Below are 21,038 nucleotides of genomic sequence, written 5' to 3'. Positions count from 1 at the left end.
TTATAAAGGCCATTTTGGGGCCTCTCCTGATAGCAAAAAAATGAGATCATGCCTTTTTAAAAAGCTATAAAACCCACAAGAATAATATGTTTTAGCATTTTAAACAAAAGTGTGATTTATAACAATCACACACACACAAAACTTTCCCCTTATTTTTTCAGTTGCTAATGAAAGATGAAACACCCGACTACGTTCTCATCAACTAATTTCGGTGGTGCACTCGCCCTATCGCAAAAAGAAATAAAACAAGAAGAGCAAACGCTCGATCGAGTCACTTTCGCAGTTCTGAATATTATATGAGGCATCAGATGGACAGGAAGAAATTGCTATTCACAACACAATGAGTCACGTTCACATAAAATTTGAGCCCGGTCACTTTTATAGTTTCCGAGAAAAGCCCAACGTTAAGTTGTGTGTTGCCGAACAGAAAAGGCTAGTTATCTCCCTTGTTTTTATGATAACGTTCGTAAAAGGCTACAGATGTAAATACTTTGATGTAAAGAATAATCCTACAAAGTTTCAATGACATCCGATGAACTTTGTCAAAGATATAAAATGTCTAATTTTTCCTTTGACGCTGACCTGTGACCTTGAAAAAGGTCAAAGGTCAACGAAACCATCGTTAAAGTGTAGAGGTCATTGGAGGTCACGACTAAACAAAATATGAGCCCGATCGCTTTGATAGTTTCCGAGAAAAGTCCAACGTTAAGGTGGTGTCTACGGACGGCCGGCCGGCCGGCCGGCCGGACAGACTAACACTGACCGATTACATAGAGTCACATTTTCTCAAGTGACTCAAAAAATGACAAAAGTTCGCTTGCATTTATTTTATAGAATTCTCGCGACCTGGGGAAAAAATTTTCGATGCACCTCTAGCCCTATGTATCTGCTAGTGGTACCGGTCAGTATCGTCCACAACCAACCACTCAAAACGACGTACTTTGCCGTAACCTGACCCTGGGGTCCGGAGCCAAATCGCCGACCGGATTTTTGAGTGGGCGTGGTTTGCAGTGAGAGTTATCTTTTCCTAGCTTGCCCCATGCATAAATGCTACACCAAGTCCGTATTTCACCACGCAGTGGCCGTTGTCGCACCACGTGCACACGGCCTGACCGGGAATGGATATCTTGGCGATACTGTCGCCAATGAGCTGGCGCCTTTCTTTCTTGTTGATAGTGACAGTCACTTCTTCTGACAGCCAGTTGGCTTTCCACTTGTTTTTCACACTTTGGTCGTCGATCGTAAGAGCTTCCACAGCCGACAAAACAATATGGAATCCAGACGCCATGATGCTACCTTTTTCACCTTCGGCGTTTGGAGATCGGCAGCCAATCAAAACAACCCACAAACCGCCATCGGTGAATAATTAAGCCCCGGCGATAATCGTCGGAGATTGACAGCCAATCAAACGCGACCCATGATACTGCTATGGGTTCACGCGAGTGCTGGGGTGCGAATGCACTGACTTCAGACGCAGACAGCTTCAGCTGAACGGTTCATACCACCAACCCCTCCCCCCTTTTTTCTCAACGAATTTGCATCGATCTCAAGAATGGTCTGTGAGCTAAGGAAAATATCGGAATTCCGATAAAAATCGGACCAGTCCCATGTCTGCACAATGCATACAGAAATGTTCACACAAAACTATCCTAATGTTTAAAGAACCACTTCAACAATGCTTACAGAAATGTTCACACACAACCAATGTAATACGCAGTTTTCAATCTCTACACATGATTTACATCACAACATACTGGAGAGTTACTTCCCTCTACTTCTTTGGGATCTCTGGACTGCTTTTTGCTTTAACCGGGTTTGGCAGACCCTTGACTTTAACCCCCCCAGAAAACCTCTATAAAACCACACAATTAAAGAAGTTGTCCTAACAGCTTGAAACTGTAAATCTAGCCGAAAAGTACTATCTTTGGGAGAGGCACTTTAAGGATCTTTGGTCTGCTTACTGCTTTTGCTGGGTTTGGATAATATATCATTAAAAGATATCTGTAAAAGATATCATTAATCCAAAAAGTGATCCTGATAGTTAAATGAACGGCCTTAACTGGCATATACAGTTTTAATAAAATTACACAGGAATTAATGCTTTTATTTGGGTGAGAAATTTGTTGTAATAATGTTTTGGCCAAGTTTATGTCAATATACCTTGTAAATGTATGCCAAACCTTGACTTTGTTAGTGTATGCATGACAACAGAAAACAGACAAACAGACAAACACACAAAACAACAAACACACCAACCTTTCCGTCGTTGACGTCCTTGACGCACTCCATGAGGTGAAAGTTCATCATGTTCTGATTGGTCGATTTCTTGGGTCGGTCCAAGCACAGGGCGTCCTCACTGTGAGCGTCCTCGTCTTTCTTCTCTTTCTCCTCTTTGTCCTCTTTCTCCTCCTCGCTCCCTCTCTCCTCCTCCTCCTCCATGTCTTCCTCTTCCTCCTCCTCCTCTCGCTGACCACACATGTTCCTCCGTCTCCAGCTGGCAATGTTCCTGAGAAGCAAGAAGATAATTAAGCAACAAAATAAAACGTGCAAGTCTGGTCAGCGGCGCCAAGGAGAGGCATTACCGACAAGGGAGACTACTCATTTCATGGTATACTGACCGAAATCTAGAGTTAGCGACCTTGTTTAACACTTTTTCTAGTCTGGACAGCGGCGCCAAGGAGAGGCATTACTGACAAGGGAGACTACTCATTTTAATGGTATACTGACGGAAATCTAGAGTTTGTGACCTTGTTAAACACTTTCTACCCCAGTTGGCCAAGTTTTTTTTGGCCGAGACCAGCTGTGCTGCAGCAGGTCACTCAGATTTGTAGTAACTGCGTTGTAACTGTGTATCAACACGCCGGAATGCAGGCGGTAGATGGACGTTACAGGAAGCGACTGAAGCTAAAAGTCTGAGCGGATATATCCGTACCTGGTCAGATAGAGCCATATGAGTGGGTACGGATAAATCCGTACCTGGGAGGCAATGAGTTAAGAACTTGCAACAAGTCTGGCACTTGTAAGTAAGGTAACTCCTATTAGTTAAATTGAGGTGATTTATTCTAAATATATATAAAGACCCACTGATGCACAGTCCTTTAACTAGCTCTATGAGCGTTCAAGAAAATTATAATTTTGTAATTCTTGATCCCATTGTGACCTTGAAATTTGACCAGGATCAAGCAGATTTAGCCCTCAAGGTCAACAAACACTGGAAGTATGTAAAGTTTCAAAGATCTAAGCATAAAAAACAGAGAAAATTACATTTTTTAATCTAAGCTCGTTAAATTTTTGCTTGTTTGTTTGTTTGTTTGTTTACGTCGAAATTATAAAGCGCTTGAAGCCAATTGATAGAACTCGCGTTAAAGAAAACTTATTTCTTCTTCTTCTTCTTATTATTACTATGACTCAATGAGGATGAAAATCGCTTATTCATTTTCAATGCTTTTTATGCTTGCTCTCAGGTGCCAGGAGACAGGTTCCGAATAACTGTCACTAACTCTATTACACATGGCGTATGCATTAACCCCTTCACTGCCCACCCCGTATGTAATACGTGGTCATTTTCGGTTTGCCCTACGCCCATAACCGTATCTCATACGTGGGATTTGTGTCAACAACATTTCAGGACATTTCTGAAAACTAAATGGGAGGTAACCACTGTCCAAGTACTTGTAGGGGTTCTATACACAGCTCTTTCCCATAGACCGTTCGGATAATGCTGTTATACTGTGGCAGTGAAGGGGTTAAGAGCGCTTCCTTCTCTTTGTTTATGAGATATAAAACGACTTATGACTCGATGATTACTAAGGTGAGCCAAAAATGCAAAAACGTTTCTCACCTGCTGAGAAAGACGGGCTTGTCGCAGAGCAGCTTGACCATCTTCTGGCTGAAGTTCTGCGAGGGGTCGGTGGGCGCCATGGAAACGTAGCGCTCGACGTAGGCTGCCCAGCGCTCCATCTCCCCCACCTCCTCTCCCTGCTCCCCGCCTTGGTCCAGCAACGTCACGTGCACACTGCCGCTCTTCTTGTACTGAGGACAGAAAATGTCAAGTCCGGTTTTTTTATACACTATTCACATTTTGTTATAAGAGGTTGTATTAGACCTGGCAACCCTCATTTTGTACTTGGGAGTATTCTTTAAAAAAAACCTATATAACCTTTGTATATTTTCAGAAGAATAAGTGTACTCCACATGTCATTTCAAACACTCAAGCATTGTTGAAGCAGTTGTCAAAACGTCTAATCAGAAAGACAAACTTGAAGCAGTTGTCAAAACGTCTAATCACAAAGACAAACTTGAAGCAGTTGTCAAAACGTCCAATAAGAAAGACAAACTTGAAGCAGTTGTCAAAACGTCTAATCACAAAGACAAACTTGAAGCAGTATCTACTCACAAAGACAAACTTGAAGCAGTTGTCATCGGCCATGAGGTTCTCTGCGCGGCGCTGGTAGTTGAGTTCTGCCTGCTGGCGTAGCGGGCGCATGGAGAGCGGGCCGCCCGTGGCTTGGTTCTGTTTTTCCTCCATGAACTGATCCGTCATTTCCGTGCTGCTCTCTTCCGTAATCAGGTGGTGCAGCTGTAATTAAACCAGACAGATGTGTCCATTGTAAGGATAAGGAGAAGGTTTTTTGTCCTCATTTTCACAAGTTTTCATTCATAAACAGCTGGGTAACAAATAACACTGTTCACATGTGACAAATCGAGGTGGTAAATGGGTTTGAGCTTCCAGGTGAAACATGGACTGTCAAAGTAAAAGCCAATCAGGCGATTTATTTGATGTGTTGAACCCCAATGGGTTCCTGCAATGTTTCAGCGTTTATAATTTTGAAAAACTTGCAGTACTGAGTAGTTTATTTGCTACGATTTTTTCAAGTTTGAAATTGATGAAGTGACTTTCTATGCCATGGGGGTAGATGGGTTAAAAGTACCAGACTCACATTCCTGACGATCTGCACGACCTGTTTGTCCATGGTGAAGCCCAGGTAGGAGTTGATGCCGTACATCTCGCGCAGAGTGTCTTCGTACGTCCCCGACTCGATGGAACAGTCCATCAGGTTCTTAATGGAATCCAGGAAATAGCTGTAGTAGTCTTTTGGCTCCACGTCAACTGTCAACAAATCAATCATCAAGATTAGCCATTTAACACCTGCTAGCACAGTTGGTAGAGCACTGGACTGTTTCTTCTTCTGCGTTCGTGGGCTGAAACTCCCACGTACACTCGTGTTTTTCGCACGAGTGGAATTTTACGTGTATGACCGTTTTTTACCCGGCCATTTAGGCAGCCATACGCCGTTTTCGGAGGAAGCATGCTGGGTATTTTCGTGTTTCTATAACCCACCGAACTCTGACATGGATTACAGGATCTTTTTCGTGGGCACTTGGGTCTTGTGCTTGCGTGTACACACGGGGGGGGGGGGGGAGGGGAGGGGGGTGTTCGGACACCGAGGAGAGTCTGCACACAAAGTTGACTCTGAGAAATAAATCTCTCGCCGAACGTGGGGACGAACTCACGCTGACAGCGGCCAACTGGATACAAATCCAGCGCGCTACCGACTGCGCTACGTCCCCGCCCTCACTGGACTCTTGATCCTTGGGTCATAGGTTCGAATCAAATGAAATATCAACAGGTAGGTCACAGCTGTTCCCATGGCTTCATTTCTGCTGTTTTAGTTGCAGGCTATTTTAGCACCCATCCTTTCTCCACAGCAGAGATCTGCACTGGCTCTCTCAGTACTGCATTGAGTAGGCCAATCTCCCAATATAGCGCGGAAGCAGTTAGGTGTAACAGGCAAGCGAGCTTAACAGTGTGCCGGCTGCAGCTAAGTTATTCCCTCTGCTGTGCTATTTTTAACTCACACTAAGACACAAGCTAGGAACAGCCATGAGGTATGTTCGCTGGTCGATTTCATTTCCGTCATTTTCCCCATCTTAGAAAGCCTAAGGAAAACCGTGTCCGCTGCCAGCTGTGCGGAGGAAAGGAAGACCTGGAGAAGACGGTATCATTTGTCTTGCTTACACGTGGTGCGGAGATGTAATGACAGGGCCGTGGAGGGTTTGAACTTACATGTGGTGCGGAGACGTAATGCCAGGGCCGTGGAGGGTTTGAACTTACACGTGGTGCGGAGACATAATACCAGGGCCGTGGAGGGTTTGAACTTACACGTGGTGCGGAGATGTAATGACAGGGCCGTGGAGGGTTTGAACTTACACGTGGTGCGGAGACGTAATGCCAGGGCCGTGGAGGGTTTGAACTTACACGTGGTGCGGAGACATAATACCAGGGCCGTGGAGTGTTTGAACTTACATGTGGTGCGGAGACGTAATGCCAGGGCCGTGGAGGGTTTGAACTTACACGTGGTGCGGAGACGTAATGCCAGGGCCGTGGAGGGTTTGAACTTACACGTGGTGCGGAGACGTAATGCCAGGGCCGTGGAGGGTTTGAACTTACACGTGGTGCGGAGACGTAATGCCAGGGCCGTGGAGGGTTTGAACTTACACGTGGTGCGGAGACGTAATACCAGGGCCGTGGAGGGTTTGAACTTACACGTGGTGCGGAGACGTAATGCCAGGGCCGTGGAGGGTTTGAACTTACACATGGTGCGGAGACGTAATGCCAGGGCCGTGGAGGGTTTGAACTTACACGTGGTGCGGAGACGTAATGCCAGGGCCGTGGAGGGTTTGAACTTACACGTGGTGCGGAGACGAAATGCCAGGGCCGTGGAGGGTTTGAACTTACACGTGGTGCGGAGACGTAATACCAGGGCCGTGGAGGGTTTGAACTTACATGTGGTGCGGAGACATAATACCAGGGCCGTGGAGGGTTTGAACTTACACGTGGTGCGGAGACGTAATGCCAGGGCCGTGGAGGGTTTGAACTTACACGTGGTGCGGAGACGTAATGCCAGGGCCGTGGAGGGTTTGAACTTACACGTGGTGCGGAGACGTAATACCAGGGCCGTGGAGGGTTTGAACTTACACGTGGTGCGGAGACGTAATGCCAGGGCCGTGGAGGGTTTGAACTTACACGTGGTGCGGAGACGTAATGCCAGGGCCGTGGAGGGTTTGAACTTACACGTGGTGCGGAGACGTAATGCCAGGGCCGTGGAGGGTTTGAACTTACACGTGGTGCGGAGACGTAATGCCAGGGCCGTGGAGGGTTTGAACTTACACGTGGTGCGGAGACGTAATGCCAGGGCCGTGGAGGGTTTGAACTTACACGTGGTGCGGAGACGTAATGCCAGGGCCGTGGAGGGTTTGAACTTACACGTGGTGCGGAGACGTAATACCAGGGCCGTGGAGGGTTTGAACTTACACGTGGTGCGGAGACGTAATACCAGGGCCGTGGAGGGTTTGAACTTACACGTGGTGCGGAGACGTAATGCCAGGGCCGTGGAGGGTTTGAACTTACACGTGGTGCGGAGACGTAATGCCAGGGCCGTGGAGGGTTTGAACTTACACGTGGTGCGGAGACGTAATGCCAGGGCCGTGGAGGGTTTGAACTTACACGTGGTGCGGAGACGTAATGCCAGGGCCGTGGAGGGTTTGAACTTACACGTGGTGCGGAGACGTAATGCCAGGGCCGTGGAGGGTTTGAACTTACACGTGGTGCGGAGACATAATGCCAGGGCCGTGGAGGGTTTGAACTTACACGTGGTGCGGAGACGTAATGCCAGGGCCGTGGAGGGTTTGAACTTACATGTGGTGCGGAGACGTAATGACAGGGCCGTGGAGGGTTTGAACTTACATGTGGTGCGGAGACATAATACCAGGGCCGTGGAGGGTTTGAACTTACACGTGGTGCGGAGACGTAATGCCAGGGCCGTGGAGGGTTTGAACTTACACATGGTGCGGAGACGTAATGCCAGGGCCGTGGAGGGTTTGAACTTACACGTGGTGCGGAGACGTAATGCCAGGGCCGTGGAGGGTTTGAACTTACACGTGGTGCGGAGACGTAATGCCAGGGCCGTGGAGGGTTTGAACTTACACGTGGTGCGGAGACGTAATACCAGGGCCGTGGAGGGTTTGAACTTACATGTGGTGCGGAGACATAATACCAGGGCCGTGGAGGGTTTGAACTTACACGTGGTGCGGAGACGTAATGCCAGGGCCGTGGAGGGTTTGAACTTACACGTGGTGCGGAGACGTAATGACAGGGCCGTGGAGGGTTTGAACTTACACGTGGTGCGGAGACGTAATACCAGGGCCGTGGAGGGTTTGAACTTACACGTGGTGCGGAGACGTAATGCCAGGGCCGTGGAGGGTTTGAACTTACACGTGGTGCGGAGACGTAATGACAGGGCCGTGGAGGGTTTGAACTTACATGTGGTGCGGAGACGTAATGCCAGGGCCGTGGAGGGTTTGAACTTACACGTGGTGCGGAGACGTAATGCCAGGGCCGTGGAGGGTTTGAACTTACACGTGGTGCGGAGACGTAATGCCAGGGCCGTGGAGGGTTTGAACTTACACGTGGTGCGGAGACGTAATGCCAGGGCCGTGGAGGGTTTGAACTTACACGTGGTGCGGAGACGTAATACCAGGGCCGTGGAGGGTTTGAACTTACACGTGGTGCGGAGACGTAATACCAGGGCCGTGGAGGGTTTGAACTTACACGTGGTGCGGAGACGTAATGCCAGGGCCGTGGAGGGTTTGAACTTACACGTGGTGCGGAGACGTAATGCCAGGGCCGTGGAGGGTTTGAACTTACACGTGGTGCGGAGACGTAATGCCAGGGCCGTGGAGGGTTTGAACTTACACGTGGTGCGGAGACGTAATGCCAGGGCCGTGGAGGGTTTGAACTTACACGTGGTGCGGAGACGTAATGCCAGGGCCGTGGAGGGTTTGAACTTACACGTGGTGCGGAGACGTAATGCCAGGGCCGTGGAGGGTTTGAACTTACACGTGGTGCGGAGACGTAATGCCAGGGCCGTGGAGGGTTTGAACTTACATGTGGTGCGGAGACATAATACCAGGGCCGTGGAGGGTTTGAACTTACACGTGGTGCGGAGACGTAATGCCAGGGCCGTGGAGGGTTTGAACTTACACATGGTGCGGAGACGTAATGCCAGGGCCGTGGAGGGTTTGAACTTACACGTGGTGCGGAGACGTAATGCCAGGGCCGTGGAGGGTTTGAACTTACACGTGGTGCGGAGACGAAATGCCAGGGCCGTGGAGGGTTTGAACTTACACGTGGTGCGGAGACGTAATACCAGGGCCGTGGAGGGTTTGAACTTACACGTGGTGCGGAGACATAATACCAGGGCCGTGGAGGGTTTGAACTTACACGTGGTGCGGAGACGTAATGCCAGGGCCGTGGAGGGTTTGAACTTACACGTGGTGCGGAGACGTAATGCCAGGGCCGTGGAGGGTTTGAACTTACACGTGGTGCGGAGACGTAATACCAGGGCCGTGGAGGGTTTGAACTTACACGTGGTGCGGAGACGTAATGCCAGGGCCGTGGAGGGTTTGAACTTACATGTGGTGCGGAGACGTAATGACAGGGCCAAGGAGGGTTTGAACTTACACATGGTGCGGAGACGTAATGCCAGGGCCGTGGAGGGTTTGAACTTACACGTGGTGCGGAGACGTAATGCCAGGGCCGTGGAGGGTTTGAACTTACACGTGGTGCGGAGACGTAATGCCAGGGCCGTGGAGGGTTTGAACTTACACGTGGTGCGGAGACGTAATGCCAGGGCCGTGGAGGGTTTGAACTTACACGTGGTGCGGAGACGTAATACCAGGGCCGTGGAGGGTTTGAACTTACACGTGGTGCGGAGACATAATACCAGGGCCGTGGAGGGTTTGAACTTACACGTGGTGCGGAGACGTAATGCCAGGGCCGTGGAGGGTTTGAACTTACACGTGGTGCGGAGACGTAATGCCAGGGCCGTGGAGGGTTTGAACTTACACGTGGTGCGGAGACGTAATGCCAGGGCCGTGGAGGGTTTGAACTTACACGTGGTGCGGAGACGTAATGCCAGGGCCGTGGAGGGTTTGAACTTACACGTGGTGCGGAGACGTAATGCCAGGGCCGTGGAGGGTTTGAACTTACACGTGGTGCGGAGACGTAATGCCAGGGCCGTGGAGGGTTTGAACTTACACGTGGTGCGGAGACGTAATGCCAGGGCCGTGGAGGGTTTGAACTTACACGTGGTGCGGAGACGTAATGCCAGGGCCGTGGAGGGTTTGAACTTACATGTGGTGCGGAGACGTAATACCAGGGCCGTGGAGGGTTTGAACTTACACGTGGTGCGGAGACGTAATGCCAGGGCCGTGGAGGGTTTACGATCGGCCTTGCTGTTCTCTTCCTGCTGTGCGATTTTCTCGGACATCCGGCGGAAATGGAGCAGGCGCTGACACAGCTTGAAGTGCAGGCGGAAGAACAGGTACCACTGGGTGTTGCCGTAAAACAGCGTGTAGTGGTCATCCTGGAACAAACAAGAGTGAAGAGGCTATACAATTTCTCTCTAAAATTCTGAGAAAATCAGCTTTTAAAAAAGAGGGAGTCTTGAAACGGGGGGTAACTTTACAGAAACCGAGTGCAATGGTGACTGCGCTTGAAAGCGAGAAAGAAAAAATACCAAACAATACTTTGTTTGTTTGTTTGTTTGTTTGCTTAACGCCCAGCCGACCACGAAGGGCCATATCAGGGCGGTGCTGCTTTGACATATAACGTGCGCCACACACAAGACAGAAGTCGCAGCACAAGGATTCCTGTCTCACCCAGTCACATTATTCTGACACCGGACCAACCAGTCCTAGCACTAACCCCATAATGCCAGACGCCAGATTGCCAATTTTAAAGTCTTAGGTATGACCCGGCCGGGGTTCGAACCCACGACTTCCCGATCACGGGGCGGACGCCTTACCACTAGGCCAACCGTGCCGGTCCCAAACAATACTGTACTCATGAGTTTGACCAAGACAATAAAAAAAAATTTTTTTTTAAAAAGCAACAAAAAAAGCACTTTTCAGTTGAAAAGTACTAAAAAGTTGAGTGAAAAGGTTTTTGAAAACTCTTAATTACAGTGAAACCTCCCCCTTATTTTAGACGTCCTAAAAGCGTACACAAAAATCACAAACAAACCCAGAAAGGGCGCGCGCACACAAACACACTCTCTCTACAACTCTCACTACAATGTCCCTGAATAACCAAGCTTTTTGAATTGTTCTTGAAAACCACCCCTCAGCAATCACTCCTTAATTTGAGTAACAAGAAGGGCAAAGCCCATACGACTCACATGCTTTACACATTTTTCCTACCAAAATACATGTGACCTTGACCCAAGGTCAAGGTCATCCAAGGTCATGCAACACAAAGCTGTTAATTCAAGACATAGGAAGTACAATGGTGCTTATTGGCTCTTTCTACCATGAGATATGGTCACTTTTAGTGGTTCACTACCTTATTTTGGTCACATTTCATAAGGGTCAAAGTGACCTTGACCTTAATCATATGTGACCAAATGTGTCTCATGATGAAAGCATAACATGTGCCCCACATAATTTTTAAGTTTGAAACAGTTATCTTCAATAGTTCAGGGTCAAGGTCACTTCAAAATATGTATACAATCCAACTTTGAAGAGCTCCTGTGACCTTGACCTTGAAGCAAGGTAAACCAAACTGGTATCAAAAGATGGGGCTTACTTTGCCCTATATATCATATATAGGTGAGGTATTGAATCTCAAAAACTTCAGAGAAAATGGGAAAAATGTGAAAAATAGCTGTTTTTTAGGCAACATTTATGGCCCCTGCGACCTTGACCTTGAAGCAAGGTCAAGATGCTATGTATGTTTTTGGGGGCCTTGTCATCATACACCATCTTGCCAAATTTGGTACTGATAGACTGAATAGTGTCCAAGAAATATCCAACGTTAAAGTTTTCCGGACGGACGTCCGGACGGACGGACGGACGGACGGACGGACGACTCGGGTGAGTACATAGACTCACTTTTGCTACGCATGTGAGTCAAAAATGACTGAACTATAAAACACAAAGTTTTTAAACTTAACTTTAAAAGGAGAGAATCTGAAAACGGAAGTAAATTTACAAAGAAAAAATATCTGAAGAGGGGGGGAAGGAGAGGGGGGGAGGGGTGGAGTGGGGGGGGGAGGTCCACCAGAGTAGACTCGAAACGCCTCGAAAAAACTTACAGCATCATCCTCATCCGCGAGATCAAGTTCCACCGAGTCGCCGTTGGTCTGCTGAGACAGCTTCCCTGTCGCTGCCGGCTTGTCCGAGGGTGAGGAGTCGGCACCGGTGGTGCAAGAGGTCAAGTCGGTGTCGTGTCCGTTCTGCCGACTCTCCGCCCACCCGTCTTTCTCTTCCTTGACCGACGTCCCTCGCACCGCGTCCGACGATGACGAGTCTTTCGGCTTCTTGTCACCGCTGTCGCCGTCTGTGTCTTCTGATGGGAAAGAAGAATGAATGAAGTACAGCCTGCTACAGTGGAACTCCCCCTTAAAGACCTACACCACCAAAGTGATCAAAAGCTGTAGCCATGAGAGTGCCGCCTCAACTTTTGCAAACGGTCAGATATGACGTCTTCAAATAGCCCTATCAAATGCTCTCGGAAATGTCTGTACCAATTTTCATAACAATCTGTTCAGTAGTTTTTCAGAAATGCTTTTCACACACACACACACATACATCAGGAGACAAACCTCGCTCTCCGCCCTTGTTAAAACATTCAGTCAATACTTGACTGAACGTAAAAAACAAATGCTTACATGACTCGCCTTCGTCATATCCCATTACAGTGAAATATCACACCCCCTCCCCCCCCCTGAGTTTAAAACCTCAAGAATCTAAGCATAACCTCAACGTTAAGTTTTCTGTCTAAGGACGACCGGACAGCCATACAGACGGACACTGCTCATTACTAAGACTCGTCGATTACTCAGATGGGTCAAAAACAACAAAGACATACCATCTTCATCGTCGCTGAGATCTCCCCGTGGGTAGAAGAGCAGGTCCCTGACAACGTGGTACACCAGCTGCTTGATCTTCTTCTTGTCCTCATGGTGCATGTCTGCACACCAACAAAACAATGGTTCAAACCCTGACACTGAAGTTTGTGTCAGTCGGCAACTCAGCTCACACAGGCACACAAAAACGGCTGTTCCGTTTTACTCCATTGTTTGTACTACATCTTTCGACTTTGGGCATTTTGTGGTGTTCAGGGACATCAGGAAGTTAGCAGTAAAGGGTATGCTATCGACATTTGTAAAGCTGAAAAACATTCCCGAGAAGAATTTCAAGTTGTCAGTGTGTGCTGTTGTCGATGGAATCATCGTGTGGTACAGATGGGTAAACCGGAACCTTGCGTCTTTGTTATTGTCAATATGCTTTTGGATATTGGCAAAAATGGCCGACTTCTGTAGCATTATGCTTTGATGATCGGAAGAGACCATCCAATCACAGCCCCCGAATTCCCCCACGTGTCCATCAGAATAGCTATATATAATGATGGAAATAATGTGTTTGTAAGTTGTAAAAGCAAACTGACTCGACTATCGTTTCATAGTGTGTATGATGATGGATGCAGATAACATATAATAACGATGGAAATTCCTCCGAGGTAGGAAAACCACCCCCGTCCTTACCATTCTCACTGCCACCAACTGAGAAGGTTATTTCCCTTTGACCATTAATATGTCCCTCTATAAGTCCTTGTAGAATCTTAATCCACCAATAACTCCCTAACCGTGTGTTTGACTGGTCCCAATTTTTGTAAGGACCGTCTCAGGAATGTATAGAACCTGTTCACCAAGTTTGGTGACGATCGGTCCGTTCATTCTTGAGATCTATATGCGAACACAAACACACAAACAAACAAACAAACAAACACATCGACCGAATCCTAAACACACCCCTATACCGGGGGTGTAATGATGGAAATAATGTGTTTGCAAGTTGTAAAAGCAAACTGACTGGATTGTCGCTTCATGTTGTGTATGATGATGGATGCAGATAACATATAATAATGATGGAAATAATGTGTTAGAAAGTTGTAAAGGCAGACTGACTGGACTGTCGTTCAATAGTATGATGGATGCCGATAACATATAATCATAATGATGGAAATAATGTGTTTGCAAGTTGTAAAAGCAGACTGACTGGATTGTCGCTTCATGTTGTGTATGATGATGGACGCGGCGTCATCAAACACAGACTTGTCTTCATATGTCTCCGTGATGTGTGGCTCCGTGATCTCCATGGACTGTCCTTGCTGGTTGGACTCGTTTTGCTTCAAACAGACCACCTTCAGTTAACTATCAATCAATCAATCAATCAATCAATGACGCTTATATCGCGCATATTCCGTGGGTACAGTTCTAGGCGCTCTGCAGTGATGCCGTGTGAGATGAAATTTTATACGGCCAGTAGATTGCAGCCATTTCGGCGCATATTTACCTTTCACGGCCTATTATTCCAAGTCACACGGGTATAGGTAGACAATTATTAACTGTGCCTAAGCAATTTTGCCAGGAAAGACCCTTTTGTCAATCGTGGGATCTTTAACGTGCACACCCAATGTAGTGTACACGGGGGGAGGGTTCGGACACCGAAGAGAGTCTGCACACAAAGTTGACTCTGAAATAAATTTCCGCCGAACCTGGGATTGAACTCACGCTGACAGCGGCCAACTGAATACAAATCCAGCGCGCTACCAACTGAGCTATATCCCCGCCCAAATCAATCAATCAATCAATCAATCAATCAATCAATCAATCAATCAATATGAGGCTTATATCGCGCGTATTCCGTGGGTACAGTTCTAAGCGCAGGGATTATTTTTTTTAATTTAAATTTTTTTTTATGCAATTTATATCGCGCACATATTTAAGGCGCAGGGATTTATTTATGCCGTGTGAGATGGAATTTTTTTTTTACACAATACATCACGCATTCACATCGGCCAGCAGATCGCAGCCATTTCGGCGCATATCCTACTTTTCACGGCCTATTATTCCAAGTCACACGGGTATTTTGGTGGACATTTTTATCTATGCCTATACAATTTTGCCAGGAAAGACCCTTTTGTCAATCGTGGGATCTTTAACGTGCACACCCCAATGTAGTGTACACGAAGGGACCTCGGTTTTTCATCTCATCCGAAAGACTAGCACTTGAACCCACCACCTAGGTTAGGAAAGGGAGGAGAAAATTGCTAACGCCCTGACCCAGGGTCGAACTCGCAACCTCTCGCTTCCGAGCGCAAGTGCGTTACCACTCGGCCACCCATACACACAAAAAACAAGAAAAGTTACAGCGATACCAATGTTGACTTTGTGGTACAACATTTTTCAAAACTGAAAAATTTGTATCTCTAACTTTTCTTCCTATAGCTTAGCCCTTGGAACAAACATCCATCAGCATGTCTAAAACATTTCTGCAAAACTTCAAATCATTTCGACGAATAGTTTTTATATTAGCTTGACATCCATGAACTAACATATTTTATGGTAGCTCTTAGCCTTAAAGCCATATGTACTCGATGACTATACATGCTAATTTCTTTACCAACAGCTGGAGACAGACTAAATTAAGTTCCCTGCAAAATATTGTGAGATATTTGAATTTTCATTTTGATCTGGATCGTCCTATTTATAGATTTGGCAACACATGTAACGTTGATGCAAGGGAGAGAACACCGCGGCTTTGTTGACATCCTCACTTTTTCAGAGGCTAGAACAAGCTGTAATGCATGTATTATGGTCCGCGCATGGTGACGTATCGTCATTATATGGTCTTATGGTGCGTTTGACATCGATTGTGGGCAAACTACACTTTGTAAACACGGGAGTGCGTTAGTATGCCTTTAAGTACACACAGACAGATAAACAGACAGACAGACAGACAGACAGACACAAATCCTACCTCTTCCAGAATGGTTTCGATCTCGTTGATGAGCGACTTGCCGCGGAGGGCCTTGATGTCATTCTGTTTGAAGGTCATACCCTGGTGGTCGAGGGACTTGAGGTAGTACTTCTCGTTCTGCTCGCGCCACACCTTGTTGAAACTCTTCTGCGCTTCACGCCACTCCTCGTCTTTCGCTTTTAGTCTAGAAATAATGAATAGAAATGCAGATGCAGACCTGGGAAGCCAAGTTTTGTTTTTGGAGTATTCTCAAACAAACTTGGCGTATTTTTATAGTACTCCACACAACATTTGAATATCAATGATTTAAAACAGGAGGGTACGTGGGAGTTTCAGCCCATGAACGCAGAAGAAGAAGAATGTCAAAGCATGAAAGCCAGCTGTTGGCATGGTTATGTTCTTGCAACCACTAGACACGCACAGAGACACTGATATACAGGCAGGAGAAACTGAAAGAGACTATGGTGGAATTCTGAGTTTTACTTTTTCAGCTGTTGGTTGGCACTGTAAACAAGCCACACCTTTTTTTCACCATAAACATCCAACAACTGCAGACAGCTACCGTGACTGTCCAGACCTGTTTACCGGCACTTTGACTTTGGTGTACTTTTCACCGAGATTCAGCGAATTTTCAAAATATTGAGAGTATTCTGCAACTCACAAGAAACGTTCATGAGCTATTGCTTCAAGGGCAGCAATAACATTGTCCGTTTTCAGAAGTGGAACTTTTAGGCGTTACTGATTTTCGTCAACGTGCTGGACTCGACAACAACAATGGCGGCAGATAAAATCTTGTCATATCACGTCTCATGTGATTACATTGACCAATCGTTAAAGCTGGATTTTCATCCACTGGGCTATCGCAAGAACAGGTTTGGCAACCTACTTTCGATTTCTTCTTCTTCCATTTAGTAATCACGATCAAACTTGATTTTTTTTTACGATCGTCGCATTTTTTCTCTCCAAACGTATTGGTCGTATCCTTGGCAACTTTGCGTACAAAATACGGCGAAATCGTATGGGTAAACAAGTCAGACTAACAGAAACAAGGTTCGCAGCTGCACATTTAATTCTTCCTGTTCTTCTTTCATCACTCCATATAGTAGAAAGATCTAGACGTGGAACTTTTTTCTTTTTTTTTTCTTAACGCCCAGCCGACCACGAAGGGCCATATCAGGGCGGTGCTGCTTTGACATATATAACGTGCGCCACACACAAGACAGAAGTCGCAGCACAGGCTTCATGTCTCACCCAGTCACATTATTCTGACACCGGACCAACCAGTCCTAGCACTAACCCCATAATGCCAGACGCCAGGCGGAGCAGCCACTAGATTGCCAATTTTAAAGTCTTAGGTATGACCCGGCCGGGGTTCGAACCCACGACCTCCCGATCACGGGGCGGATGCCTTACCACTAGGCCAACCGTGCCGGTGTTTACCAGGCATGGGAATTGAAAATTGTAAAAAAGGCGGAAAATTTATAACTGAAGACGCGAAGCGTCAAGTCGATGGCGCGAAGCGCCTAGCCTTACTAGGGGGGTCCGGGGGCATGCCCCCCCCGGAAATTTTTTTTCTCCAAAGAACCCAGATGGTGCAATCTGGTGTCATCTGAGCTCCAAGTTTGCCATTAAATTCTGTTTTTAGAATCAGAGTTTTTAGTACAAAAATGTACCAAATTTTGCTTACATGTATTATATATGGTTTAAATTTGTAAAAAATTTTATCTGTTGAGACAAACAGGAAAATGTAACTTGTAACACAATCTGTGCAATCTGGTTTACTTTCAAACATAATAGTTCAATAACTGAGGCGGGCGGTAGCAGTGCGTGAACAAAGTACGGAAAGTTTTCGCGGGCTTTTGCGCAAAGGCCAAAGTAACCGGTGCTTTTTTTGTGTGCCTCCCCCCTTTATTTTTTCGGCGGACACTTTTGCATTTTCGGCGGAACAAAAAAAAAAAATTCGGCGGAAATCCGCCATTCGGCGGACAATTCCCATGCCTGGTTTACACAAGCTTTGAGAATTAAAGCTGATGGCATATGTTTCGGGAACGTGTACAGGCAACGTCATCAAATCTAGTTTTTTTGGCACGCATTGGCCAAGATCTACAGGTCTTACAAGGAGGCAAACAGGGTGCAGGAAAATGGATGACTGCATTTGGAACATTGGAGAAGGGTGAGCATCATCTAGACCAATTCTACAAGACTTGTACGGGTGACGTCATATCTACACGTACGCGCACCGGTCTTGGCTACAGGTTCGCTCATCTAGAATACTGTAGTAATGGTGTGGAACCCCCCTTATGTGACCACACATTTTCAGACCTCCCCCCCCCCCCCCCCCCCCATTGATTTGTCAGATTTTCTACTCATATGGTCTGCACATTTACCTCTTCTGGAAGACTCTTCCTTTTGTTTGTTCGTTCATGGGCTGAAACTCCCACGGCTTTTACGTGTATGACCGTTTTTACCCCGCCATTTAGGCAGCCATACGCCGCTTTCGGGGGAGCATGCTGGGTATTTTCGTGTTTCTATAACCCACCGAACTCTGACATGGATTACAGGATTTTTTTTCGTGCGCACTTGGTCTTGTGCTTGCGTGTACACACGGGGGGTGTTCGGACACCGAGGAGAGTCTGCACACAAAGTTGAGTCTGAGAAATAAATCTCTCGCCGAACGTGGGGACGAACTCACGCTGACAGCGACTTTCTTTTCTTTCTTTCTTTATTTGGTGTTTAACGTCGTTTTCAACCACGAAGGTTATATCGCGACGAGGGAAAGGGGGAGATGGGATAGGGGAAAGGGGGGAGATGGGATAGAGCCACTTGTTAAGTGTTTCTTGTTCACAAAAGCACTAATCAAAAAATTGCTCCAGGGGCTTGCAACGTAGTACAATATATGACCTTACTGGGAGAATGCAAGTTTCCAGTACAAAGGACTTAACATTTCTTACATACTGCTTGACTAAAATCTTTACAAACATTGACTATATTTTATGCAAGAAACACTTAACAAGGGTAAAAGGAGAAACAGAATCCGTTAGTCGCCTCTTACGACATGCTGGGGAGCATCGGGTAAATTCTTCCCCCTAATCCGCGGGGGGTAGAGCTTCCTTAACAGACCCGACCTTTTGAGGTCTTAGAAGTTAAGTTGGGGTGGGGGATAACTGTAACTGCATATGTATACACATAGCACCCCCATCCAGTAATCAGAGAAATGGTTTACCTTCTGAGTACCAGTGGAACAGCGACAACAGGATTCTTCTTCAGACCGTCGACAATGTCTGCCGACTTCTCACCGTAGATTCTGCAACAAATATTGAGCCAGAACTCAGAAAAAGCTTTCAACAGTATTCCCAATAATCCAACAAATGCATGTTTGCCCGCGTACACACATACTCTCACACATGCACACACACACACTCACACACAAACACATACTCTCACAGACACACACATACTCACACACACACTCACACACATACCCTCACACACACACATACTCTCACACACACACACATGTATGCACAAACATACACATACTGTCTCTCCCTCTCTCTTCTCTTTCTCACACACTCTCTCTCCCTCTCACACACTCACCAACACATAAACAGACAGACAGACAGACAGACAGACAGACAGACAGACAGACAGACAGACTCTCTCTCTCTCTCTCACCTGCAGATAGCCTTCTTAGCTACAAACTCGGAGGACCCCCCCAGAGAGTTGTCCAGCCTGAACTTGGCGGCCTCCTCGGTGGACATGCGCTGCATCTTGCGCTGTACTGCCTCCAGCGTCTTGATGGTGGCAAAGTTCATCTCCAACACCACGTCCAGCTGCAACAACAATACAACAATCATTGCGGATACAGTAGTTTTCCCAGACGGGCGAAGTGGCTCAGTGGTAAGACGTCGGCCTCCTAATCGGGAGGTTGTGAGTTCGAATCCCGGCCGCGGCTGCCTGGTGGGTTAAGAGTGGAGATTTTTCCGATCTCCCAGGTCCACTTATGTGCAGACCTGCTTGTGCCTTATCCCCCTTTGTGTGTACACGCAAGCACAAGATCAAGTGCGCACAGAAAAGATCCTGGAATCCCTGTCAGAGTTCGGAGGGTTATAGAAACACAAAAATACCAAGCATGCATCCTCCGAAAGCGGCGTATGGCTGCCTAAATGGCGGGGTAAAAACGGTCATACACGTAAACCCCCGCTCGTGCAAAAAACATGAGTGTACATGGAAGTTTCAGCCCATGAACGCAAAAGAAAGAAAGAAAGAAAAAGTCATCATCAACAAAAGATGTGAATTATGCTGTGAAACCATCAACGCAGATACAGCTGTTTCCACAGCCATCAACACTGTGAATCGGTCATCATCAACGGTCCGAACCTCCCCCCGTGTACACTACATTGGGTGTGCACGTTAAAGATCCCACGATTGACAAAAGGGTCTTTCCTGGCAAAATTGCTTAGGCACAGTTAATAATTGTCTACCTATACCCGTGTGACTTGGAATAATAGGCCGAGAAAGGTAAATATGCGCCGAAATGGCTGCAATCTACTGGCCGTATAAAATTTCATCTCACACGGCATCACTGCAGAGCGCCTAGAACTGTACCCACGGAATATGCGCGATATAAGACTCATTGATTGATTGAAAAGATGTGAATTATGCTGTGACAATAAATGCAGATACAGCTGTTTCCACAGCCATCAATACTGTGAAACAGTCATCAACAAAAGATGTGAATTATGCTGTGACAATAAATGCAGATACAGCTGTTTCCACAGGCATCAATACTGTGAAACAGTCATCAACAAAAGATGTGAATTATGCTGTGACAATAAATGCAGATACAGCTGTTTCCACAGCCATCAACACTGTGAATCAGTCATCCTCAACAAAAGATGTGAATCATGCTGTGAAACCATCAATGCAGATACAGCTGTTTCCACAGCCATCAACACTGTGAAACAGTCATCAACAAAAGATGTGAATTATGCTGTGAAACCATCAATGCAGATACAGCTGTGAAATATATAACGTGGGAGACTAAAAGCGGAAAAGGTTAGGACTCAAATAGTTTACATTGTGAACAAGAGAGACAGTTTGAGATTACTCAAAATCCGAAGACAGAAGGACGGAAGTTAAGAAAAATATTT

At 46.7% G+C, this 21,038-nt stretch overlaps 1 protein-coding gene across 4 annotated transcripts in view; it reads right to left on the bottom strand.

Moving 5' to 3' along the window:
• The window catches only part of LOC138951464 (paired amphipathic helix protein Sin3a-like), a 76,670-nt gene that overhangs the window by 7,439 nt on the left and 48,193 nt on the right, over window positions 1-21,038 (bottom strand). For all 4 annotated transcript variants that reach the window (XM_070323059.1, XM_070323062.1, XM_070323060.1 and 1 more), the window contains 11 exons: window positions 19,561-19,718; window positions 19,109-19,189; window positions 15,886-16,069; window positions 14,122-14,251; window positions 12,932-13,033; window positions 12,156-12,409; window positions 10,244-10,427; window positions 4,941-5,110; window positions 4,397-4,579; window positions 3,842-4,032; window positions 2,257-2,506 (listed from right to left, as the gene is read on the bottom strand). In XM_070323059.1, the coding sequence (XP_070179160.1) occupies window positions 2,257-2,506; window positions 3,842-4,032; window positions 4,397-4,579; window positions 4,941-5,110; window positions 10,244-10,427; window positions 12,156-12,409; window positions 12,932-13,033; window positions 14,122-14,251; window positions 15,886-16,069; window positions 19,109-19,189; window positions 19,561-19,718 (1,887 nt within the window). The remainder of the gene's footprint in view (window positions 1-2,256; window positions 2,507-3,841; window positions 4,033-4,396; window positions 4,580-4,940; window positions 5,111-10,243; window positions 10,428-12,155; window positions 12,410-12,931; window positions 13,034-14,121; window positions 14,252-15,885; window positions 16,070-19,108; window positions 19,190-19,560; window positions 19,719-21,038) is intronic.

Source organism: Littorina saxatilis, linkage group LG16 (genome assembly GCF_037325665.1).
Source record: "Littorina saxatilis isolate snail1 linkage group LG16, US_GU_Lsax_2.0, whole genome shotgun sequence".
NCBI classification, from domain to species: Eukaryota; Metazoa; Mollusca; class Gastropoda; order Littorinimorpha; family Littorinidae; genus Littorina; species Littorina saxatilis.
This window is presented reverse-complemented; position numbering and strand designations above follow the sequence as displayed.